At 41.7% G+C, this 27,514-nt stretch overlaps 1 protein-coding gene and 1 long non-coding RNA gene across 18 annotated transcripts in view; one reads left to right on the top strand and one right to left on the bottom strand.

Moving 5' to 3' along the window:
* Positions 1–27,514, bottom strand: part of RNF38 (ring finger protein 38) — a 120,124-nt gene that overhangs the window by 39,605 nt on the left and 53,005 nt on the right. For 2 of the 17 annotated variants that reach the window (XM_058672901.1, XM_058672905.1), the window contains exon 3: positions 4,473–4,622. The exons of 2 other annotated variants lie outside the window; for them this stretch is intronic. In XM_058672901.1, coding sequence (XP_058528884.1) covers positions 4,473–4,622 — 150 coding nt within the window. Of the gene's footprint in view, positions 1–3,132; positions 3,201–4,472; positions 4,623–13,497; positions 13,784–13,831; positions 14,162–27,514 lie in introns of those variants that run through there. 13 more of the 17 variants (XM_058672903.1, XM_058672908.1, XM_058672906.1 and 10 more) reach the window with 12 other exon arrangements.
* LOC131481958 (uncharacterized) lies at positions 14,563–15,039 on the top strand. The gene is made up of 2 exons (XR_009246667.1): positions 14,563–14,694; positions 14,952–15,039. It is a non-coding gene; the product is annotated as an uncharacterized LOC131481958 (long non-coding RNA).

The raw sequence follows: 27,514 nt of genomic DNA, 5'->3' as shown, positions 1-27,514 counted from the left end.
AACAGATGTCACATTCTTGAAAACAGTGACTGTTAAAGATATGAAATTCAAATTCTTCACTATGCACTTAATTACATAAGATTAATTACAAAACATTTTATCTTCTCAAGTATGAATCAGTTGATAGTAAAGAAACTGCCTATTTAAAAACTTCAAGAGAAGGCCCGGTGGCGTGGCCTAGTGGCTAAAGTCCTCGCCTTGAAAGCACCGGGATCCCATATGGGCACCAGTTCTAGTCCCATCCAGCTCCACTTCCCATCCAGCTCCCTGCCTGCGGCCTGGGAAAGAAGTTGAGGACGGCCCAAAGCTTTGGGACCCTGCACCCACGTGGGAGACCTGGAAAGAAGTTCCTGGTTCCTGGCTTCGGATCGGCACAGCACCGGCCCGTTGCGGCTCACTTGGGGAGTGAATCATCGGACGGAAGATCTTCCTCTCTGTCTCTCCTCTCTGTATATCTTTGTAATAAAAAAAATAATAATAATTAAAAAAAAGAAGGTCAAGGGTAATACCATGGAACATGACCTCTAATAGGAAAGGAAGGTCAAGAGAAATAGCTGTGTCATATAGACAATTTGTGCCTTTAAAAAAACAATTTTTCAAGAGAAGATTTAACCAAAAAAGGCCGGAATTTGATTGTGGCGGTGGTTCCACATCTGTATTCATTTAACAAAATCACAGATGTGCACACTAAAAGGTTGAATTTTAATGTATACTGGTTGGACCTTAAGTTTAAATTCTTACAAAATAGTATAGGAGGCATTAGATTCTAATTTAAATATATTCATTTTTCTAGAGATGCAAATGGTCTTATACCTATACCTTTTGTGTGAGCAATAAATACACAGAGCTATCACATTTACAGAAACACTAAAACATCTACTAAATGTGTATTAGGAAACCGATGCAGTGGTCCTGGCATCACCACAAGTAACAGGAAAAAGTAAAAATTACCCCAATGTCAACCAAAAACATACTCAAATACTAAAGCAGTAAAACTAATCACATAGTGACTTGCATTAAAATGCATCTCAAAAAGTACTGAACAATTTAGCATTCAAGAAGATCCTAAATGGTGCAACCACACAGAAAAGCAAAAGGTTACTAAACACGGAGGTTTATCTGCAGGTGAGGATACCATGGAGAGTCTTATGAAGGCCCCCAAGGATGTGACAGCTGGTTTCTTAAGCTGAATGGTGTGCTATTGCAAGTGTACCTGCCCTATACTCTGTAACTTGGATATATAAAATATTCCATAATTAAAAGAGCCATAAAACAGGCAATATTTAAAAGACACAACAATGCCTTGCAAGTGGACTAGCAGTAAGCAGCACAGTATGACTCCAACATCAAAGTACAGTTTTTAATAAGGACAATAATAACGGAGATAATTTTTTTTAAATGTTAAAATAAAAAGATGATGTTTTTCAGAGAATGGAGGCCAGAAACAAACACACAAACAAAAACAAAAAACAAAAACAAGGCCCAGGAGAGTTATCAACACTTCCTTTCTTCTCTATCACCACCCTAATTACTAGAAACATTCAACCCCATTTTTAGAGTGAGGGGGAAAATCAATAATTTACTTATCCCTAGAGAAGGCTGCAGGAAGTCACAACCTCAGAAGTGTTATCTAAGGAAAGGAAGTAGAAAGGGTGCCTTAAGAAAACAAACTGTATAGATAGATAAGTTTGCTTAAAATGGATTATTCAGAAGTAAAGGAAAAGCTGGGAGGGTAGGTACTTGGGGGGAAAGCCAAGTGAAAGAAAGCTAATGCAGCAAGAGAGTAACTTTGTAAGAGATGCCAGGGTAATTTTTCCTTTTCATGTGTTAAGTTTTTATGCATGAGAAGCCTTAACTGGAACAAAGTACAGACAATTTTGCTATCAGAATTAGTTGAAAGTATCAATTATTTGCTTCACAGAGAACAGTGGCAAGACAATAAAAAGGTAAAGAAAACCCATACACTGGGGTCAGTACAGCAGCATATGAAGTAAGGCTGTTGCCTGTAGTGCTGAGCACCAGAGTGCTGATTCAGATCCCTGCTAATGAACCTGGGAAAGCAGCAGCAGACGGACCAAGCGCTTGTGCCCCTGCACTCACAATATGTGACCCAGAAGAAGCTCCTGGCTTCACAACAGCCCAGCTCAGCCCAGCTCAGCCCAGCTCCAGTCATCGCTGCCATTTGTGGAGTGAAAGAGCACATAGAAGATCTTCTCTTTCTCTCTTTCAAAGAAATTATATAATTTTTAAAAAATGGGGGGCTGGCATGGTAGCCTAGTTGCTAGTCCTCACTGTACATGAGCCAGGATACGGGCACTGGCTTGTATCCTGGCTACTCCCCTTCCCAGCCAGCTCCGTTTGTGGCCTGGGAAAGCAGAAGACCCTGCACCCACATGAGAGACCAGGAAAAAGCTCCTGGCTCCTGGGTTCAGATCGGCTCAGCTTTGGTCGTTGCAATAAATCTGACTTTCAATCAACTCGTAAGCCCGTACACTAAAAGCCTTAGTTCTAAAGTTAGAGAAAAGAATAAATCAGGACTGCAAATGAAAATTAACACCTTTCTGCAACACCTGAATGCCACTGGCTCTAATTTTATTTTCAAAATGTATTTAAATTCAGTGCATTTGGCAGCTATTCTCTAAAGTTAATACTGAGTTAAAGTCTAAACACCCAAAGAGAATCTAGGAACAGAGAGCATTCAAAAAGGTGCTCACTAGTGAGAACTGTAAGAGTATCAGATAGTCAACTACTTCAGCCACAATCAAAAATGGTAGTCAAAATGCCACTTAATTCAATGCAGATAACTACACCTCTTAATACACCACTGTGCTTGCAGTTTACCTGTTGACGCATCTAGACAGTATGATACAATAGATAAGGCACAGCTAAAATCAAATTTTGGTTCTGCTCAGCCAATAATAGTTCCTGGATGTTTTAGGAACCTTAGCAAGCTTCTCTAAACCTACTTTCTCAATAAAAAAAAAAAAGACTAGCTTAATCAGATTTTAAAAATAAAGAGGCTAGCACTGTGACATAGCAGATTTAAGCTGCTGACTGGATGCCGGCATCCCAATGGAAGCACCATTTGGAGTCTGGCTGTTCCACTTCCAATCCAGCTTCCTGCTAACTTGCCTAAGAAACCCAGAGAAGATGGTCTAATTGCTTGGTTCCATGGCACTCAGGGAAGATGGAGTGCATGGCTTCTGGCACAGATCTGGGTGTCATGGCAACTTCACTAGTGAACCAGAGGATGGAATGCTCCCTGTCACTCTGCCTTTGAAAAAAAGAAAAAAGGCAAAATAAAAGGATCCAATACATGTAAAACAGAGTATGTGGTACAAATTTCGAACCCTGGATCCTTATAAGACTTATATCTGGACATTTTCTATCTCCAACTTAAAATGCATCACAAGCATTTTTTCAAATTAGCCCCATCCCCAACCTGTTACCTCTACACAAAAATAAAATTAGCTGGCTCTACCCTGAAGTCTCAGCCTTGATTATCAATGGCCGGTGTATATACAAAAAATAGATGAAGTGGCCCACAAACTCACTGTGTAGAAGTGATGATGTATTTTGGTTCCATTTCTGGTAATAGTGACATCCATTACTAGAACATGCGGGATATGGATTCAATGTTTAGTAGCCCCAGATTTTTATGAGCAGATGCCAGGAACATTATTATAGCCTAATAATAGTTTAAGTCACTTAAACCTCTCTTGTTTCATATTTTAAATCATGGAACTGGCCTAGCAAAAAAAAAAAAAAAAAATCTGCCTGCAATGCCAGCATCCCACATGGGCACTAGTTCGTGCCTTGACTATTCCAGTTCTGATCCAACTCCCAGCTAAAGATCTGGGAAAAGCAGCAGCAGATAGCCTAAGTGCTTGGTTCCCTACCACCCAAGAGGAAGACTGGGAGAAATGCTTGGTTCTGGGCTTTAGTCAACTGCTGACCAGGGCAGTCACTTGAGGAATCAAGCAGTGGATGGAAGGTTTCACTGTCTATGTAACTCTTTCAAATAAATAAATCTTTTAGAAGTTTAAACCATATTTTAGCCAAAGGCACCAAAAGTCACAGAAGGCAAGTAACCAAGTTCTCTTTCTGAAATGTACATTACTGTAAGCAGGAACTGTTTTAAAAGAGGTTGCCATTTTTTGCTCCTCCACAAGTTCATATATTCTGATATTTTCTACTTTTCTACAGAACCTAGCTTTTTAGGACAAACTGTTAAGACCAAAAGATCAAACAAAAAGAACATTAACGGATCAAACAATTAATAGTAGTAGCTCAAGAGAAGACAAACATTCTTCAAAAAAGCTGGCTGGAAAAGTTAAATTAAAGAAACCTTCTAAGAAGAATATATTCCCACATACAACAGAAAATAAGATGCTACTGAGATTTTTGTTTCAAGCCTGCCTACAATCTGTGACTTTCAGCCCTATGTAGGGAAAGGGTAAATATATAAGAACCTGGAAGAAAGCTTTGAAGTGGGCATCCTCTTGAACGGTAGTGTTCTGATCACTTGGGAGAAGAGGGAACAGGCTCTGAAGTCTCACCCTTTCACAAATCACCTTGTTAGGATGGCCAGGTAGAGGTGCTGAATTGGCCTCGGGAGATATCTGGGAAAAAGAGGGAGAAGAAAAGGATAGTTCATGGCTAGCTGCACCAATGTGAAGAATCATGCCTATGATGGACAGCTGGATTTTCTAGGCATTTGGTGATTTTTGTTAGCAGATACTGAAAAGAAAGCAAACATTAATTTTAAACATCGAAACACAAGAATGGCAAAGGCTGTCCCTGGTCATTGATCTCTCATAAAAACCTTTTTTTAAGCAAATCAGCACACCTCAAAGATATCATGTCCCTCCTGTTTCAAAAATATCCATTGTTACCTTTTCTGTCAGTGTTATTTCTGAAACCCTAAAGGACTTCTTGTGAAGAAAACTTAAGATAGGGCCAAAGTGGGGCTGGCATCATGGTATAGTGGGTAAAGCTTCTGTCTACAACATGGGATCCCATCAGGGTGCAAGTTCAATTTCCACTTGTTCTACCTCTCCAACTGGACCCCGCTCCCCCACACCCTCATGGGAGATCAGGGATCTGGAAGAAATTCCTGGTTCTTGTCTTCAGATCAGCCCAGTTCTGGCCATTACAGCCACTGAGAAGTGAACCAACAAATGAAAATCTGGTTCTGCCTTTCAAATAAATAAATTTTAGAAAAGAAAGAAAAAAATCAATGGTAAAATAATGTAATAGACACAGAATGATGAGTGTTGGCCTGGTTAAGATTAATGTCTTTCTTAGACTTTTTTAAACTTTCAAATGATTATGTACAGAAAGATGAGACTTGATATTTGTGGCAAAATTCTGTAGCAATCATAAATGATGTATAATAATCACGTATTCATGTTTTGATCTGAGCTCTAGTCAACACAAACCTAACAACTATTCCGAAGAATAAAGGACAAGATATTAAATCCAAAGAAAATGACCGCATGCTTTAAATGCTTAATCTGCTTACACTCATATATAAACAAGCTTGATCATATTTCCTGTATCATCATCACTGTGTTGTGACCGTAAATTCTCTTTGGGGACTGAGGGTTGAGGATTTGCTTGTCCCTGTTCTAAATCCTGTGACTGAAGGTGCTGGGTTTGTAGCATGGTTCGTTAAGCCATAGACTGCAGCGCCAGTGCTAACTGGAGTCCTGGCTGCCCCACTTCCCATCCAGCTCCCTGCTACTGCATCTGGAAAAGCAGCAGAATGATGACCCCAAGTGCTTGGGTCTGTGTACCTACATAGGACACCACAACGAAGTTCTGGGATTCTGGCTTCTGCTCAGCTCAGCCCTGGATATTGCAGTCAGGGGGGCAGGGGGAGAAAGTGTCAATCAAAAAATGTTTTTAAATGGTATGCTTGAATGCCATCTTGCTTAAAGAGTTTCAATGCCCATTCATTTACTCAGTCTTACATATTGGTGTATATCCAATGACAGGCACACTAAATGACCAAAACTAAAGGCATGGTTTCCCATTTTGAGAAGTACATGCTATTAAAAAGCCACTGTTTAGGGCCCAGCGCTGTGGCCTAGTAGCTAAAGTCATCGCCTTGAACGCCCCGGGATCCCATATGGGCATGGGTTCTAATCCCAGCAGCTCCACTTCCCATCCAGCGCCCTGCTTGTGGCCTGGGAAAGCAGTCAAGGACGGCCCAAAGCCTTGGGACTCTGCACCTGCATGTGGGAGACTCTTGGAAGAGGTTCCAGGCTCACGGCTTTGGATCGGCGTGCATAGGCCCGTTGCGGTCACTTGGGGAGTGAATCATCGGACGGAAGATCTTCCTGTCTCTCCTCCTCTCTGTATATCTGACTTTCCGATGAAAATAAATAAATCTTTAAAAAAAAAGTCATTGTTTAATACAAATACTTTGATAGCATAGATACTAGGTGCTATAGAATGATAATTGTCAAAAGGCAACGGTGTGGGCAACAAACCATAAAATGTTCAGTCTACCTGTACAGAAAGGAAGGTGCCAGACAGGAAGGCAGAGACGGATCATGAAGAATAATGCTAACTCCACTTCTACAGCAGTTGCCACTACTTTCCTTAGCCCCTCACAGCCTCATTACTGATGTGTCAGGAGTCTGGTAGACAGCTAACCATGCTACTGGCAAAACTAGCTCCCCCAAAGACCCTCCTAGGAGTAAAAGCAAAACATTTGAAGACAATAACTTCAGAATTCACTAGTACACTACAAACAAATTCTTTCATCTCTGTACTGAAAACAAGAATGTAGTACCATTCTTCACTGTGGAGAAGCAGTTGAATCAGTAATATTTGCTAATTGTCTCCTATATGAAGTTACATGAGCAAAGAAAGTAAAAACACAGAATTCATCCTGAGCTGCTAATTCTAAAAGAAAGAGGAAAAGGGAATGGAATGGAATGGAATGGAATGGAATGGAATGGAATGGAAAGGAATGGAAAGGAAAGGAAAGGAAAGGAAAGGAAAGGAAAGGAAAGGAAAGGAAAGGAAAGGAAAGGAAAGGAAAGGAAAGGGAGGAATCCAAGTGGCTAACTATAGCATCATATCCAAATACTGTAAACAAATGAGAACACTGATGGGAGCCTGACTGAGCTCCACTCAAGCTTAAGAATGCTTTTTCTACCTGAAGCAATGCTCTCTCTCAAATTTGCTCCTTTATGTAGCTTTAATAACCTTTGTATGATTCTCTTATTTTTTAATTCACACAATGAGTAACCTTTATAGAGTGGCTTTAAACTTAATGCTGAAAGCAGCTTACATTGGGCATTATATAGTTGTGCAAAGCCCAAGAAACTGGTTGTTGGAAGGTTAAAAAATAAGTTTCCTCTCCTTCAGTCTTTGTTCCTTTGAAAATTTAAGACATCGGTCATAAACAAATTAAAACCTGGCAATCCTAGCCCCTGTGGTCAAAATTTATTCAACATATTCTAACATTTTCTCCCCTACCCACAATGAGACCAAAAAAAGCCTCTTCAGTCAGTGTTCTATTCACTTACAGAAAAAACAAAACAGGAAAAACATGTCACCGTAGAAACCTAAATTCAATCTTAATAATTAAAAATGAGTCTGGGACAAGTGAATGGATGGCCTTGATTAAACCATTCTCACTGAGACAAAATCACACACACTTTAGTGTGTGAACACGTGTGATAGGCAGGCTACCTACTTAATCTATTCCCTAGGGTTTCCTCCTCGTGTTCATTCCCCATACAATCTCCATTATAGGTGGGGTAGAACTACAAAATTGACAGATTTCACCCCGTGATAAAATTGTACAACAAACTGGGAGAATTTTAATGATTTTAAGTTGATCAAGAAAAAGACTGCCATGGTGGGTCTAATTTATTCAGAAAAAGGTCCTAAAGGTAGAACCAAGTCCTTCCAGGGGAAGAATCTTTTTTCAATCGCTTAGACAAAACTGCTGCATTCAGCTTATTGCAAAGGCAATTGGCTAATCCTCCCCTTGCAAGTGCCAGGATCCCATAATGGTGTCGGTTCATGTCCTGGCTGTCCCACTTCCCATCCTGCTCCCTTGCTTGTGGCCTGGGAAAGCAGAAGAGGACGGCATGAAGCCTTGGGAACCTGCACCTTCATGGGAGACCTAGAGGGGTTCCTGACTTCAGATTGGCTCAGCTCTGGCCATCGCGGCCATCTAGGCAGTGAACCAGCAGATGGGAAGATCTTTCCGTCTCTCCTTCTCTCCACAAATCTAATGCTCTGCCTTTCTAATAAAAATATTTTAAAAGTTAATAATCTTTATATTATTTTTCACTAATTCTCCCTCAGTTACAATTAATGAGGCTTCACTATTATCTGAGAATTGATAAGCTGTACTTTCTTCTTAGTCTGATAACTGTCTCCCAGTATACAAACTATATTTGAAAATCTCTGCTATGGAAACAACCCAAGTCAGCAGTAAATCCGCAACTCCCAGAACTTCTCATTTTCAATGTCAATTTGCACATGACTAATCCACCTAGCAAAAATGAAAACAGAAGCTTCACAAGACAGTTTAACCTTTTAAGCAACAACACCTCACTATTTTAGTATCGCTTTTTTAAAAAACGTGGCCTTCCCCTGTTTCTGGTACCCATAATATAATCAACAAGCTAACCTTTCTTGGAGACTGTAGTAATCATTATCTGTTACTGTGCTAAAAACAACATGGGGCTTGGGACAAGAGCTTGTCCAGAACTGCTTCCTCTAAAATTGCTTCTGATGATAGCACCCTCCTTCATGCACTTACATTTCCTTGGCAAAGGCTGTGCAAGTAAATGACTTTTTTTCTAGGCCAGTTTTCAATAACGTACTTTCTATAAAATAAAGTGCTCAAAATCCAAACTAAAACCATTCACATGATGCCAAACTCTAAAAGAAGAAAATAAAATACCAGATGCAGAGTCAGGCCCTTAAAGGCACCATCCGTAAAACAAAGATGTCAAATCCAAGCAACCCAGAAGTCCACACACTGTGTTTCCCCTCGTCTTCATAATCAAAAATGTCAGACTCTTGGAAAATACTAACAATCTATTAATTAAATGCTATAATGAAAACTGGAGCTAAAGCTAAAAAAACTTGAGACAAAAGTGATCTTAACAAACTTGGAAGAGGGCCCAGTGCCATCCGGCTCCCTGCTTGTGGCCTGGGAAAGCAGTTGGCGGCCCAAAGTCTTGGGACCCTGCACCCACGTTGGGGACCTGGAGGAGGTTCCAGGCTCCTGGCTTCGGATCAGCACAGCACCGGCAGTTGCTGTCACTTGGGAAGTGAATAATCAGATTGAAGATCTTCCTCTCTGTGTCTCCTCCTCCTCCTCTCTCTATATATCTGACTTTGCAATAAAAATAAATCTTAAAAAAAAAAAAAAAAAAGATAACTGGGAAGAGAAAACTGAGAATTCACTCTAAAAACTACGGGGTATGGAACTGGTGCTATGGTACAATAGCTTAAGCTGCTGCCTGCAAAGGCAGCATCCCACAGGGGGATCAGTTTGTATGTGGGGCGCTCCACTGGGATTTAGCTGCCTGCTAGCTCCCTGCTAATAGCTTGGGAAAGCAGAGGAAGGTGGCCCAAGTTCTTTGGCCCCTTCCACCCACTCTGGAGACCCAGACGAAAATCCTACCTTCTTTGGCCATTGCATCCATTTGGGGAATGAACCAGTCTCTCATTCTCTCCGAAACGTTGCCTTTCAAATAAATCTTCAAAAAAAAAAAACCACAAAAACAAAACAAACAAACAAAAAAACCTCCGAAAAAAAATAATCGGCCAAATCTCTGAAACGACTTGGGCCTGCTCTCAGGAACTCACATATAGGCTCTGATCAGCACAGGGCGAGAGCCGATTCATCTCCCACAGATCACTACTCAACAGCAGTTATCAACTATGCTGATCCCCCAGAATAATCAAGAAATGCTCATGTATGCTATGTTCCTTTGTGATATTTAAACCCCTCACATTGCCTGGGACCTCCCTACCTTTGAGTACAATTGGATCATTGAGCCCAAGACAAATCTGCCCACCCCCCAGCTTTTAATTTCTGAAAGCAGTTTTCTCTTGATTTTGCCAGTGTATAGTAAGGATGAGAATCTTACAATACGGAATATGACTGTGTCCAAAAAAGACATGCATTGTGCAGAGCTGGATGGGCACAAAAATCTTTTGGGGATAGTGGAAATAACCTAAAATTGTATTGTGGTGAAGTCTGCACAATCTTGTAGTAAGGAACCACTGACATGAATCAATAAACCAATTTTATGGTATGTAAATTATACAGTAAGGCTGCTTTTAAAAAAGTTTTGGTCATTTTGGGTATTGTGATGATAGGTAAGAAAAAAATAGTAAGACGGAGCTGGCCAGCGGCCACAGTATACTAAGCCTCTGACTGCTGCATCGGCATTTCATACAGGCGCCAGTCAAAGTCCTGGTCGCTTCACGTCTTTACGCCCCTTGAACCCCCTTCAAGACTGGGAAGCAGTACAAGGCTCTTAGCTTTAGATCAGCTCAGCTCTGGCCCACTGTGGCCATCTGGTGGGTTAACCAGCAGAGAGAAGATCTCTCTGTCTCTTCTTCTGTTTAACTTGGCCTTTCAAATGAAAAATAAAATACTTTTTTTTAATATATATATATTTTATTATATTATTTATGTATCTGAGGTGAAGGGGGATATTGAGGGAGGAAAAACAAAATACTTTTTAAAAAGTGCCTAGTGCAGCAGCCTAGTGTCTAAAGTCCTTACCTTGCATGCACCAGGATCTCAAATGGGTGCCGATTCGTGTCTCGGTTGCTCCACTTCCATTCTAGCTCCCTGCTTTTGGCATGTGAAGGCAGTGGGGGGATGGATGGCCCAGGACCCTTGGGACCCGGGACCCTGCACCCATGTTGGAGACCCAGAAGAAACTCCAGGCTACTGGTTTCAGATCAGCTTAGCTCCAGCCATTGTGGCCACTTGGGGAGTGAAATGGCGGATGGAAGATCTTTCTCTCTGGATATGACTTTCTAAAAAAAATGAATAAATCTTTTTTAAAAAAATAACAAGATTCCTGTTTCTAGAAAAGCACTATCCCAACAGTGGATAGTACCCAAATTCCAAGACTTACTGTCTTTTGAGTTTCAAGACAAATATCTAAGTCATTCCTCTCAAAGCTTAAACAATTCACACAGAGATGTCACATGAAACACACTGAAAGCCAGTAAGTTTTGTTACCTTTACCTAACTATCATAATGTATTTTTCTAAAAATTAGCCTTTGAAAAGCTAATTGGCAGTATTAAGAGAGGATCATTACTGTGCAGCACTGGAACAACTATTTTTAAAAACCAGATTAAAGCAAACAACAAAATGAATCCGTCTCCAGCGAGCACAGGAGAACCGGGACTAGTGCAAACAGCTAAGGTGCCCCCACTTCCTTCCCCATGTCCACTGCCCCACAGAGCAAGAGCAACGGAAGGGAAGTGACCGAGACAGAGGCACCCAGCAAGCTCCTCTATCACAGGTCTTGAGAAGGAGGAGGGCAACTGGGAAAAACGGGAGTTACGCATTTTTAATGATTTTTCCCTCCTTCCCACCACAAGAATTTTCTCTCTTCAAAACAAGTCTGTCTAAAATCATTTTACTTAGGCTGGCAAACTCGAAGGTTTGCAAAGATTTCAAACACCGCAAGACCATAAACAGCCCAAATCAATACTTTTACATAAAACTGCAGAATTCACAAGAGTTAAAAAGATATCTGCTCTCTGTATTTTACTAAATATTAATCATAATTCAAATATTCATTGCATAGCTGCCATATTCTAGATGTGTGGACACAGTGTGCAATAGCCCTTGCCCTCAAAGAGCATTGGTCTAGTGAAGAACAATTACCAGGAACTTAATGAAGACACCAGGGCACTACAGGTGAACAATGCAGTGATGTTTACATCATTCAAACAGGAACATGGACAGATTTCACAGTTGGAGGAAATGAGAGTATGTATATGATTCTCTCTTCCTCATCTCTTTACATCCAGATTTCTCTTGTTAATTTAGCAGGGTTTAAGCTTCTGCCTGATCTCCTCTAAGTAAACATTGTCATATTATCTGCCAATGAGTGAACTGGGCAAGAACTATACAGTCAAACACTTTTGCAATTTGTTGTCTCTAAAGTTCTTAACTAGAAAAGTGGACACTGGTGTCTGATAAATGTAGTTAACAGAAAAACCAGAGATCTAGTAATTAATGCTATGCAACAATAAGCACTAATCAAGAACTACATCTCCAGCAAGATTACACAACAGCGGTGACCTAAACCAAACCAGGCATAGCACAAAACGAGCAAAACCAGATGGAATAAGGTAAAAGACCCGATTCTCCAAACCAACCTTCCTGTACTGAGAACATAATCAGCGCAGAGATATACCTAAGGATTTCTTACTCATTCTTGCCATTTGCAGCCTCAGAGAAGAGAGTGAAAAACAAGCCCGTCAGCTGGTTTAATTTTACTAAAACCCCGTCCTGTTCCTGGCAGACAACAGCTCCACACTCTAGATTATGATGCTAACACGTGCAGCTATGGTTCTCCCTTTGCTAGCCTCTTCACTCTTGGCACCAAATCAGGTGGCTCTAACAGAGAAAACTATTTAACCAAACAAGTATTTGCCAGTTTAGTTTGAGTATGAAAACAGGATGATAATATATGAGTCCTGACAACTATAAAAACACAAACTTATTAAAATTATTTTTTCTTTGGTCTCAGGGTGAAGGGACCAGAGCGACGGTCCAGTTCACCTCATGTTCTGCAGGTGAGGACTTGAGGCCCACACGGCCCTTAGGATCCCCAACTGTTAGGACTAGGTCTTGTAACAGTCCATGTGTAAACCAGCGGGACACGGGGAAAGAAGATTTGAGGTTATGTGAATCCCAGCTTAAACTCCAGGTAGAATATCCGTGTTCCGCTCATGACAGCTTCCCACAGCCCATCTGACACCTCCAAGTATTACTTCTACAGAACTCCCATTAGACAACGTACCCTGAAGAAAGGAACAATTTTACTAATTCCGAGTGTCCCTATACAATGGGTTATTTTCAGCCTACTCCTAAGGGCTGCCTGCTATTTAAAGGTACTTGTGGGAAAGGTGCTTAGTACAACAGTACTTACAATCAAAGCCCAAATAAAATTCAAAGGTTGGCGATTCCAAGTTACTAACAAACGACTGTGTACAAATACTGAGTACATTTAAATTTTTCACCCATTAAGCCCACTGCTTAAGGAATGGCAACTTATTTCAAGAGTACATGTAAGTATTAATCTCTATTTATCGTAGAGCAATTAGCATTCCCAACTTCTACGAAATAAGAGCACACATTGTTATAACACAAAGAAAATCGCTGTCCCTTACAAGGCAAACACACGAAAACAAAAACTTTATTCTCAACGCCTCTTGCCAACCTGAAAAACTCCCCCTTTCAAAAACCAACCTCGCTCATTCTTCATCCCTGAAAGGAAGCAATTCCACCCCTTGAGAACAAATTCAGCCCGAGAGGAAAGCCGCGGGAGGCCGAGCGCGGACCCTTCCGACCGACCGCATTCCGCGTTCTTCTGGGTGACATCATTTCACCTGCGCCTGGCACAGAGGGAGGGAGCGGGAGAGCGAGGCCATCTGCCAGGCGCTGGCGGGCCGCGGCTCCCAGACAGCGGCCGCTACAGGAACAAAGAACCGCGAGCGGCCGGGCCAGACCTCCGCCCGTCGGGCGCTGAGCAGCCGGGGCCCATCACGCCCTCCGGGGCACCGACAGCCGCAGCGGCCAGTACCTGCGAGGGGAGGCTCCGCCCTGCGGGGCTGTTCCCGGGGCTCCTCGCCCGGCCGCCGCCTCCTACTGCGACCGCTCCACCGGCCACAGGCCAGCTCTCCAGCTCCGCCGTCCCCGGGCCTCCTCACCCCTGGACCCCGGGCTCCCACTGAGGCGCTGTCACGGCGCTTCCTTCTTCCTCCTGGCACCATCACACGAGTCGCGCCAGGAAACAACGGCTGCACGCTCAGTCCTGACAGAGTCCTAACGCCTCGGAGGCTCCATCCTCTCGGCCCCCGCGCCCCAACCGCCCGGGCCTCGGCACGGTCCCCGGCGCTGCACGAGGGGTCCGGCCCCGCCCCGCCGCGCCCCGCCTGGACGCTCGCAGACCGGGCTGGCTGCGCGCCGGCGCAGTGCCCTCGGCTGCGCGCGCAGACGCTCTCAGGCCGCCGGGAGCGCGGGCACAGCGCCCTCCCTCCCCTTTGCCCGCACAGACCTGGGATGGCCAGAGCGCTCCGCCCCTTCCCAGCGCCCAGGCCGCGCGCCGAGCCCCCTTTGTTCCCACCCGGGCTAGTTCCGGCAACAGAAACCCAGTGCGCAGCACTACTGCGCAGTAGGGTTGCCTCGCCACCAGTCGGCACGGAGCGGCTGCAGCAGAGCTCGGTAGCCGGACTCGTCCGACTCTTGCCTTGCCCTGACACTGCTGCAGCTCTGTGCTGCTCATCGCCAGCCCTCAGGAACCTGACAGTAACCAACCTCAATGTGTACAACAGGCATTCACGAAGCCTGAAAGGCAGGGACTTTTTTTTTTTTTAACCGGTATGTGGATAGAAGCGTTTCACAATCCAGTGAGTTGTCCAGACATTGCTGAGGATAGACTACAAGGTGAGGACAACGAATCCGAATCTGATCATGTTAACGATCCGAAAAGGAATTCTCATAACTAAAACTGATAAGGAGAGAGGGCAGTCAAGGGATCATAATGGAAAAGGTGGTCTATCTTTAAAGCAGAAATCTGATGATTCCTACAAGGATGGCGATCATATTTAAGGGTGATGGGGCAAAATTAATAAGTACCGATCAGCAATATAAAACCAGCAGTACCTCCTACAGCATTGCTCTAAGTACTCTCCTTCCCCCAGGGCCTCAAGAAAATGGGGGAACAGAACCCAGTGATACTTCGGGACCCTCTGAACCTAGTACTGTCTACTTATGAATAATATGATAATATGTGTGTATATTTGTCTCGCCACCGACTAAAACCTGGAACACTACCAGTGCTTAGTGGCTGCTGAACCAAAGGATCCACAGTAACATTCTAGGCATATCTAAAACAAGAGGAAGCTGGAATGCGCTAACAGGCTCTTGGAACAGACCTGCTCTCACAGCCCCATTACATAGGCCAGTTACCTAGAAGACTACAGCAAAGCCCTGCCAGTGTTCAAAGGCAGCCAAGCTTGGAAATTCCACAATTTCAAAGCTTTTCTCACTTTATGATGCAGTTGCATCCGTTATCATTTGTTTCTAACCTCCGCATGCTGCTGTGGTTCCCCTTACATTACAGCTCTCCCATCAGAATCTTCCTGTCCTTTCTTTATGCAGCGCACTGAGGAACAGCCTTTCCTGCAGGCTTGCACGTGGGTGGTGATGACAGGGAAAAGGAGCAAAACGAGCACTGGGCAGTTGCCCGATTTATAAGGGGCATATTGCTCAAGCACTGACTCTCAGCAGTAAAATCAGACTCCAGTCCTCCAGCATCCTTCACCTGTAAACCTCTGTCAACCTGCTTGTGCTTCTGCCAGCCCTTTCTTTGTGGAGAAACTCTTTGAACCTCTCAAATGGCATACAAATCTGTCTAAATATACAAACAGTGCTACCAAACTGGGTTGGATAGTTTGAAATCTGTAGTGCAATATTTTCTGATTTCTTAAAAAAAAATCTAGTATTTGGCTGCTAGTAAACACCTAATTGATAGACCAGATGGGCCATATTATAGCATAGCCATTAATCATCAAAAGTTGAACACATGTTTTCTTTGGTGTGTGTCTGTAATGATGGAAATGTGCATGTCTGCACCACCCAGTTAGAGAAGACTCTCAGCACTTGAAAGGTGGCTAGTGAAACTTAACTGCAGCGATCAAGGTTAGAGAACAGCACAAGATTTGTTTACAAAACAAGAGCTTTGAGAATTGACTGAGACTGCCTTTCAAAATTTTTTGAAAGTGAAAATTGTTAATGTCTAAAAACTTTTCATTAGGGCCCGGTGCCGTGGCCTAGTGGCTAAAGTCTTCGCCTTGAATGCACTGGGATCCCATATGGGTGCCGGTTCTAATCCCATCCAGCTCCACTTCCCATCCAGCTCCCTGCTTGTGGCCTGGGAAAGCAGTCGAGGACGGCCCAAAGCTTTGGGACCCTGCACCCGCGTGGGAGACCCGGAAGAGGTTCCTGGTTCCTGGCATCACATCGGTGCAGCACCGGCCCGTTGCGGCTCACTTGGGGAGTGAAACATCGGATGGAAGATCTTCCTCTCTGTATATCCAGCTTTCCAATAATAATAAATCTTAAAAACAAACAAACAAAAAAACAAACACTTTTCATTCAGAGATACCCAGTTCACTTCTTGCCAAATATAAAAAACTGATTTACTTCAAATGGTTCACTCTAATTGTCTATTATACCTGCAATTATGGAGTTTGATAAAAGCAGCTATAAATGGAACTCAGCAAGCATCTATCACTCTACACAGTGTACTGGATTTTAACACTGGTCATCCAGTGCATAACTGCAGCCTTACTCCTCAATTCTAAATCTCATCTACCTCTCTCCTTCTCAAATCTGACTCTAGCAATTCACTCTCTCCCTTCTATAATATCTTGGTTTTCTCTATTGGAGCATTCCTGAAAGAACATATAATTAATTTCTTCCATTTCTGAATCTTACTTTCCTATATTATTTCCTTAGAATTTTTGTTATTTTCCCCCTTTGCAATGAGATCTACACATGGCCTGGAATTGGCTTATGGTTTGGTTAAGGTAGGAAACAATTTTTGGTTATTTCCTTTCCCCCATATGAACATCTGACACTTCATCATATACTGGCTTTACAATTGGCTTTACAATTTCCAACCAAACTTCAAGAGAAGGAACAGGAGACATTGCTGGGATTCTGACAAGCACAGTGTTGAGCTGAGCACGAAGAATGGTGTATTGGTATCTTTACAATGCTGCCTCTTCTTCCATGCTAAAAATTATCTTTCTAGTTATCTAATTCTTTGATTTTTTTTCACAATGATTTACCTTGGTATCTTTTTGTACATTTCAACTTCTAGGTATATATACCTAAGTGAATTTATTTATTAACTTGTCTCTATTCTCTTGGATTTTCTATACCTATTTAACTCCTGGGTATATTGATGTTGTGAGACAGACTAAGCCACCACCCACAATACCAGCACCCAACATTAGAACGGGGTGTAGTTGGAAGCTAAGCTACTCAACTCCCCAATCTAGTTCCCTGCTAATGCACCTGGGAAAGCAACATTAAAATGATCCAAGAGGCTGGTATCATGACACCCTTGTAGGAAACCCAAATGGAGCTTAGTGTACCTGGGAAAACAGCAGAGGATGGTCGAAGTATTTGGGAATCTGTATCCAAATGGGGAACCTGGAAGAAGCACCTGGCTTAAATTGTGTCCAGCCCTGACCTCGCTCTCTAAAACTGTGCCTTTCAAATAAATACAATAATAAATCTCTTTTTAAAATCCTAGCTAACAGAAAATGATGATTGCTTGATTTCTTTCTAACAGATCTGATTTTTCCCTCTTGTCTTACTGAACTGCCTAGGACCTGTAGAATAGTGATAAAAAGATGAGAACAGAAGTTAGGTTTTGAGTCTCAATTGGAAAACTTTCAATGTTCAAATACAATGTTTGTAGTAGCCATTTATAATAGATACATTTAGCAAAATAAGGTTTTCTTCCTCTAGTTCCAATGTGTTGGAGATTTGTCACAAGTGTTTCATCTCAACTATGTAAATATCATCAAAAATAAATCTATTATTAAAAATAACAGGTATGTTTCATTTTATCAAAATATCTTGCATCTATGGTTGCATGATTTTTTCCGTAATGTGTGACTTATACAAATATATTCTTAGGTATTAAACCAGTTTTTTTAACAAGAAAAGCTCACTTCAGTATTGATTTAGAAAAAAGAAAATGCATCTGTGAATATTCTTGTTTTTTCTAGTCTCCAAAAGTATTTCTCTTAAGATTGATGTTACGTTTTCATTAAATGTTCTGGAGAATTTGCTGGCTAGCCAACTATACTTAAACTTCTGCTCAGATTTCCTGTTTTTATTTAATCTTAAAACATACATAAGACAAACCTCACTCAGAAATTCACAATCCGCTTCTAGGGAATTATTTTTCAATCTTGTGAATTTGAAGGGTACTGCTGTCAGAAATACATTTTTAAATATACTGCTGGTTAATAATCTGACAAATGTAAAGCTTGGTTTTTTTTAAATTAATATTTTTTTGACAATTTTGACATAATTAAAAAGGTTCAAGCACTATAGGAAGATGGACAAGACAATTAGTTCCGAATTGTTTCCTTAATGTGTGTTTTGTTTTTTAATCAATTTTGTATTTCTACACATCAAGGAACACTGAAATAATGGTTACCCAAAGAAACCTGACACAAAGTGGTGACTAAGAGGTTTCAATCTTTCTTGGCCCTCTGCATACTTCTTTCCTAGCACCTAACAGCATTTAGTAAGTATTTGCTCCTTTGGTTAACCTGGAAGCTCCTCAGGCAATCCCATGTCCGGACTCCTTAGCTGTAACTGCTGCTCAGGTTGGGGCAACGTTAGACAGCAGAGGATGCGCTCAAATGGAAAGGGGGAATTTTCTATGTTAAGACATTGAAAATAATGTTGATGAGCTATAGATAATCATTTGTCCAGATACCGATGAACTATTCCCATGGAGGGAAAAATGCAATAACTAAATGCAGGATATCCCTAGTGAATTCCCTGATCTCTAGCAATGAGAAAGCTAGAGAATTCCCCCTGCACCACGGGCTATTTTGCCAATATGTCCACTACCAAGTCCAACAACTCTACTGCTATTCTGGGGTTAACAGCCTCTCTCCTACTTACCCCAAGGTAGCATTAATCACTTTGCCTTTGCTGGACAATAAACTCCTTGAAAACAAAAGGACTAAGTCTCACTAAATCTAGCAAGAGTTGTAGCATGTCATGCTCAATGAACAGTGAAGAACAGGTGCACACATCAGAGTTGGGGTAATTCTGTTTTTCTCAATATTTAAGTTACCAGGGAGAACTAACTCACAAAAACAGGAAAATGGGTTGTGAATAAAGCAAAACATTTTTTTTCTCAGTCTTTTTTCCTAAAGTTAGCTCCATTCTCTCCTTCCTAGACTAGACTTTCTTGGGACTGGCACCATGATTAGCCCTTGGCCTGAGCACCAGCATCACAAATGGGCACAGGTTCAAGTTCTGGCTGCTTCTCTTACGATCCAGTTTCCTGCTAATGGTCCGGGAAAGCAGTAGAGGAAGGCCCAACTGCTTGGGCCCCTGCAACTCATGGGGAATCCAAAAGAAGCTCCTGGCTTCTGGTTTTGGGACTGGCTCAGCTCCAGCCTATTGTGGCCTTTTGCGGAGTAATACAGTAGATGAAAGATGGAAGATCTCTCTCTTTCTCTCTGCCTTTCCAATAAAGACAAATCTTTTACTTCTTAACTTATTTTTTTACTTTCTTCCTTCAAAATCCAGCTTTAAGACCTAATTTAATGAAGCTGCACTGAATGGAATGATGTAAGGTCTGAATGGTATGAGCAGTATCAGGCTAAGCAGTATCTTCGAGCATGCTCAGACTTGTGAAACAATCAACACAATTTCTTGTCAATGTATTAACACCTGTCCATGCAGAAGAGTTAAACAAATGCCAGCTAGAGCAGTAACACCAGAAGAGGGCAGCAAAGGCTCATCCTGAACCAAGTCCACAGTTCCCCAACTTTGTGGCAGGCAGAGGCTGTTCCCATAGTACAGGTGAAATATTTGTAGTATCGGCACTGTGATAGTTGGGCACTAGGGGGAAAGCTCTTTTGATAAGCTGAAAGTGTAAGGGTACTCATGATAATACATGGAAAAACTAGCAGTGAGGAAAGACATCAAGAGGGAAAAATAAACCAAAGGGCACAGGATAAACTGAGTCAGACTCACAACAAACCAGAAATGGCAAGCCCAGGGGTGGAAATAAAGCATGTCCTGCACACCACAGCATATGAACTCTAGAGCAGACGAACAGCCAGGAGCTAATTGTAAGGCAATTCTTGAAGTCCTGTATGTATTATGTTTGGGTTGTTTTCCTGTCCACTGTTTTCCTAGGGTTATACATCCCTAGGAGGTCTTATAGAATAATGGAAATCTGTATTCCCAAAAAGACTACATACAGATTTCAATTTTCTGTGTCGAACAGATTTCTTTTAATACCATTTTCCATGAACTTTTTAATAATTAAAAAAAAAAAGACAATGAATTTGAAGACAGAATGACAGAACCAAGGAGAGACAGAGGAAGAGATCTTCCATTCCACTGGTTCAATCTCCAAATAGCTGCAATGACCAGGGCTGGACCAAGCCAAAGCCAGGAGCCTGGAACTTCATCCAGGTCTCTTACATGACAGGCTGTCATCTGCTGCTTCCCAGGAACAGGAGGATTGAGCTGGGACTCCAACTGGGACACAAACAGCAGCTGAAATGGCTGCAGCACATGACCAGCCCCAATGCAGTTATCATAGTTATGTGAAAGGCAGGAAAGACAGAGCTTCCATCTGCTGGGTTATTCCCAAGTTAGCATTAGCAAGCTGATGTCAGCGGAAAAGCAGATCAGAAGAGTAGTGGGGACTCCAGCCAGCATTCCAATACGGAAAGCCAGCATGGCATGCAGTGGCTTCACCTCCTTGCATGATGGTGGCCTTTCCATGAGTTTGCAGAAGTACTCCTGTACACAGCTAGGTTAGCGCTTAAAATACTGTACCAAATGTTTCCTTCAACCAACAGCAAATGATAATTGTTCCAAAGTGAATCCGGAGCAGGAAACTGTCATGTTTGCAGAGACTACCTGTGAAAGGCTGACACTATGGACAGCACATGAAGCTCTAATGAGAGAAAAGCCTTGAAGTAAAACTTGGACCAGTAGACACTGAGAGCAACCACATCAAGCCAGAAACCCAGAACTCCATCCTGGTGTCCCATGGGGCTGGCAGAGATTCAACCACTTAAGCCATCACTGGCTGCCTTCCGGGAACACATCAGTGGGAAACAGATTTGGAAGCACAGGTGGGACTCTGACATGAGAGAGATGAGGACATTCCAAGCAGCAGCTTTACCTGCCGTGTTGCAAAACTTGTGCCCAGAATAAACATTCACTGAAGGAATAATCCCATGTTAGTTAAATAAACTACTATATATCTTTAACTACATCACTAATACAATTTCAAAAACTAATTTCAACTGAAGTTTTATGTATATTTACTGTACAAACTAGAGTTTCCAACTTTTCTCATCCTACATACTAACATTAGGCAGACATTTTTTCCCAAGGGTCCGATTATACTCCTGAATTTAGGGAGGTGCATCGCAATGTTAGCAGTGATGCTTTGTGACTTCTAAAGCTAGGTCATAAAAGGTCGTCGCCCAGCATCTGCTTGGTCCTCGGATGCTGGGAGGAAGCCCACCCTGCACATAGGTATTCATGCTGCAAAGCCTCAGTGGATGTCACCAGTATCAGCTACTACCTCACTGCTCCTGCCTGACAGAATCCAACACCAGCCTCTTAGCACAGCTGGGAGGCAGCAAGTGATCATTCAAGTGGCTTGGGTCTCTGCTAGGCATGTGGGAGACCTGAATTGAGTTCCTGGCTTCCACGCATTTTTGCAGAGTGAATCATCTATTGGGAGGATGGTGGGGAGAAGAGGGACCTTTCACCAACCCTATCACTCAAAAAAATAAAACCAATAAGTAAACAACTTTAACTGCTAGGAATAATTATCACTTAAACACGAAGAGATTACATTTATGTACTTTAACAATGGCCATACAAATTTATCTCTAAAGAGATCTTTTGATATTTTTTCTTTTTAGCGCAAAAAAAACAGAACAATGAAAGAAGTCTGACTTTTTAAATCCGTATTTGGTGACCATACATAAAAATTAGGTCATTTACCAAAGAGGAATGGCCAATAAACATATAAAAAGATGCTAATGGCTAACTACAATTAGAGATGCCTCTTCATACTCAATAGAATCACTATAAGCTAAAACAAACCAACATGTTGGCAATAATGTGAACAAATTTAAATATAAATGGATATATAAAATGATACAGCTACTTTGGACAGTAGTTTGTCAATTCCTTAAAATTTAAACAAAAAAGGATCATGTGACCAACTCAACAATCTACTTACATATAAACATTCACAAAAGCATTATTCATAAAAGCCATAAAATGGAAGTAACCCAAATGTTCATCAATTAGTGAAGATATAAATAAAATGTGCCATAGCCACAACAGAGTATTACTCATCCATAAAACAAAATGAAGTACCAATTCATATCACAACAACAATCTTGAAATGACTGGTTAAGTGACAGAAGCCAGACACAAAAGGCTACAAATTGTCTAACTCTATTTACATGCAATGTGTGGAACAAGCAAATCTAAAACACAGAGGTCACTGATAGATAGGAACTGAGGGGAAAGAGTAATCAGAAGTCACTGCTACTGAGTATACGTTTTGGTGGGGGAAAGGATAATAATGAAATGGTGTGATACTAACACCATTTTTGAATATTCCTAAAGCCCACTAGTAAATTTTACATGGCACATGAAATGTATCTCAGCAAAACTATTAAAAGATTAAAAGCGCAACAGCGAGACTGGCAGCAATTCAGACCTGTGGAACTATCAAAACTGCTTGAGCAGGACCCTCAGAGCGCCTCACATCGGGGATGTGGGATGGGTGGGAGGCAAGGTAGGGCTTTTCCCTTTGTTTCTCCCCTGACCCCAGATACAGGGGAAAAAAATAATATTAGTGTGGAAACAATGGTATTACCCACTTCCATGTAGCCCTCGACCCGTTGTACCCTAATCAACTAAATACATAAATTTAAAATTTCTTTTAAAGATTAAAAGCGCATTTTCTGACATTATAGGAAACTTAAAATTAGCTTGCTATGTGTTCTTTAAATTCTCCTAATTTTTTTTTCTTAACAGTGCTGATACACCCACAGGTGACCACAATGCTCTTGTGTAATTCTCTTCTAATGAACGCAGGTAAAATTTGTGACTTGCTTCTAACCAGGGTAATATAATGAACGTGGTATAATGCAACTCTTTGCAATTGGGTTCACTGTATAAGCCTCCATTTTGGCAGACTAGAAAGTTTCTTGTACAGGTCCAAGGAAGCACACAATCACGAGGTGAAATACTTATGACCCAGCTGACACCTTGTTTTTGGCCCTGTGAGACCCTGAATAGAGGACCCAGTTCAACCACGCCTGGGATTCCTGACCTAGGGAGTTGTATTTTAAGCAGTTAAGTTTGTGAAAATTTGTTACATATTCATCAAAAACTACTGTACCTATTGTCAATACAGCTTCTTCATGGTACTGTTACTTCTGTTACGGTCTTAGGCAGCTGGTTCAGTCACTTCGAAATCACACCTCCCCTACCTATATAATCCTTTCTAACCCACCTGCTACTCAAATGACGCTCAGCTATTATCACCTGGAACCGGGGATGAGGGTGGCGTGTTGTGGGGTATTGTGTTGTGGGTGTGTGTTGCACTGTTGCACAACCTCTTCATCTTCAAGCCCCCATTAAAAACTCTCTCTCGTTCAAACGCTTCCATCACTCTTGTACTCCGACTCCAGGCCTCCTGTGTATCAGCTTGCTCTCTGCTTCCCACAGACTCCAGAGACAGAGGTCAGCCCTTGATCATGGCCCCTGTATGTCAGTATTTCCCACACTCTTGTTATTGCTTAGACACATGACAGGGTAGGTGGAAGGTCCTTCTCCCCCACCACCCACTCAATCCAGTGGTTCACTCTGCAAAACTAGGAAAAATGAAGAGGAATAGAAAACTTCATTAATATTATACTGTAGAAAATCAATTAAGGTTTTAGAAACCTTAGTATTGAGTAAAGATAAGCAAAATAAGACATAGTTTATTAATTCTAATAGGCGTGAATTTCAAACTTGCCTATCATGGAAAACTGGGTTAAACAGGATTTTAGCTACAAACTGTACATGAGCATTACTTAAAATGACACAGAAAAGTAAAATAAAAGATTAGCAAAAATGGTATCTTTTACACCCAAACAGAGAACAGTCTGGAGTGGTCTTGTTAATAGAACTCAATTGCTAATTCAAATAAAAACTCAAAAGGCATTTGCACAGCAAATAAATAGTGAACAATCATGTACCCGTCATTCCATAAATATTTAAGGGAAAATCTGTTAGAAGTACAATAAGATAGGGACAAAATCATAACTGTAGGGTTATGTAGATGTGTGAATATGTTAAGGGGTGTGAGAGATCATGCCACACACAAGTATAGAATGTACTAAGGAGTCTTTATTAGCCAGGCTTGCCAACAAAGGCAGCCCCTGCTAACTGGGAATCACCAACAAGTTCAGTCAGACCTTCCTAATTACTAGCTGCAGGTACTATGCAGCCATTCATCTGGTGATAACAAAAATTAGCAAATAAAAAGTCACCCTGGCAATCCAGTCTGAATTGAAACTTTGAGAGGAAGAAATCCATCTGTTAAACTGCAGACCTACATTCCAGCTTTCCCCAGCAATATAAATTATCCTAAGCAGCAAACAACCAGGACAAATTCATAAAGCTGCAAACATTCACCTTTTCCTGGATTCTCTGAGGAACTCCTTCAATGTTAGGAGTCTCCTCCTGGAAATCTTGTAAGTATACAAACTAAAAATACAAAATACCGGGCACAGCGCAGTGGTCTAGTGGCTTAAGTCCTCGCCTTGAATGCACTGGGATCCCATATGGGCACCGGTTCTAATCCCGGAAGCTCCACTTCCCATCCAGCTCCCTGCATGTGTCCTGGGAAAGCAGTTAAGGATGGCCCAAAGCTTTGGAACCCTGCACCCACATGGGAAACCTGGAAAACTGGAAGAAGCTCCTGGTTCCTGGCTTCAGATGCCGCAGCACCGGCCGTTGCAGCTCACTTGGGGAGTGAAACAATGGTTGGAAGATCTTCCTCTCTGTCTCTCCTCCTCTCTGTATATCTGGCTTTGTAATAAAAAATAAATAAATCTTTTAAAAAAATACAAAATACCTTCTTAGCATTTGCATCCATCAGGTCTCCCATGTGGTGCAGAGCCAAGTACTGGGCTATATTCTATTGCTTTCCCAGGCTCCTGAGCAGCCAGAACTCAAACTCAAATGTTAGCATTATGCTGTGCCTCAACATCGGCCCCCTAACAGCTTTCAAAAACCAGAGTATTATGGGCTGGTGCCATGGCATAACATGCTAAACTTCTGTTTGAGGCATCAGCATTACATATGGGAACCAGTTTGGGTTCCAGATGCTCCACTTCTGATCCAGTTCTCTGCATATGACCCATATGGGAGACCCAGAAGGAGCTCCTGGTTCCTGGCTTCGGATAGGTCCAACTCCAGCAGTTTCAGCCATTTGGGGAATGAATCAATGGATGGGAAGATCTCGGTTTCTTCTTTCCACTGTAGCTTTTTCAAATAATAAACTTAAAAAAAAAAAAAAAAAAAAGGCAACTGAACCTAAAAGGTAGAAACTCAAACACAGGGGAAAAAAAATCATTCTAAATACATAAGAAAATAAAAAATTGACAATACCTGGTAAGCTAAGATAAAATATATGAATCTATTATTCATAATGAAGGTCCTCACCTTTATACACTAATACAAAATTTAAGCACTGATAGCAACTACACTTATTAAACAGCACCCACAGGTCAGGCCCGCTCTTGAAACTTTACACAAACCTAGGAGCAGACAACGGGCTGGACTGCCAGAGCTCAAATCTCAGCATCTCTGCCAGGATGAAATCTGGGCAAATGATTTATGATTTAATTGAGCTACCAAAGTTTCTTCTTCGTTTTCAAGTATAATTATCACTTCACAGTTGAGTCAACTGAGGGTTTAATACAAAATGCTTAGAGAAGTGGAATGTGCACAACACATTCATAAGAGGATAGATTTGGTTATTATTATTCCTGTTTTGCACATGAAGAAAATGAGGCTTAGAGAACCTGCATCAAGTCATCAAGTCTCGTTTAAGTGGCAGTGCTGGGACTATAACTTGGATTTCTACCTCCAAATCACACGTACTAGATGCTACCAGAGGATCCTTAAAGATGCCGGAGTTTCTGAGTGAGGTATATTACTCCATCCCTATACTTAAGCACACCCCCATATCTACAAAACTTCTATTATCCCCCTTAGAGACTTTAAAAGTCCAAGCAGCCCAAATATTCATGCTTTTCTGAGTACATGCCTTTGTGCCCAACTCATTCAACAAAAACTTCTTACAACAATGGAAAACAGTGCCCGTACAGCAGCGTAGTGGCTAAAGTCCTCGCCTTGCACATGCCAGGATCTCATATAGGCAGTGATTCATGTCCCAGCTGCTCCACTTCCCATTCAGCTTCCTGCTTGTGACCTGGGAAAGCAGTAGAAGATGGCCCAAAGCATTGGGACTCTGCACCCAAATGGGAGACCTGGAAAAGACTCCTGGCTTCAGATCAGTGCAGCTCCATCTGTTGCAGCTGCTTGGGGAGTAAATCAATGGTTGGAAGATCTTCCTCTCTGTCTCTCCTCCTTTCTGTATAGCTGATTTTCCAATAAGTCTTTATTTTCAAAAAATATGGAAAATACTACATACACACAGTGTGACTTAAAAACAATATTAAAAGTCCAATTACAAGTGGGTAGAAACTAAAATGAAATGAGGCATTTCTTTTTCAATCAATATATAAAGGACAGAAAGAAGTAGACAGTCACTTTGCTAAAAGCAGAAAAACCAGTGGTAACTCTGCCTGTGGTCTTGGGGACAGTCCACACGAGATCATTTACACCCCTTCCCTGACAAATGATCAAGAGCAGCACAAGGGAGCTCAGACAAGACTTCTACACTAAATTACCACTTTTACAAGGAATTTCAAAAGAACTCTCTCAGTTTCCAAACAGGCAACCTTTCTGGCACTACACTAAGATCCTCAGGAAAAATTAATTCACTTGACTTCAGGGAATTATCTCTTTTTATCACACTGCTCAATATTTTATATATCATTGCTAGGTCAGAGTCCTCCTTGCCACACTTCCTCTCACTACAACAATACGAGTTTTCAAACCCAAACTGACATTAGTTGAGTTAGGTTAATTTCAATAGTTAGGAGAAACATGCTACTATCACAATCATTTTTTTGTGTTATACTTTGTAGTGCTTCTACACAATCATCACTTTTGAAGTGCATAATACAGCAATAAACATTGTTGGATTTCTTATTAAGCAGCACAGATTTTTACGTATGAAGCAGGGCAAGTTGCCATGAAAGAGGAGCTAAGAGGAACCATAAACTGGATTGAAAACCAAAGGGCAAGGACAAGAGCA

This window comes from Ochotona princeps, chromosome 14, assembly GCF_030435755.1.
Source record: "Ochotona princeps isolate mOchPri1 chromosome 14, mOchPri1.hap1, whole genome shotgun sequence".
Classification (NCBI taxonomy): domain Eukaryota; kingdom Metazoa; phylum Chordata; class Mammalia; order Lagomorpha; family Ochotonidae; genus Ochotona; species Ochotona princeps.
This window is presented reverse-complemented; position numbering and strand designations above follow the sequence as displayed.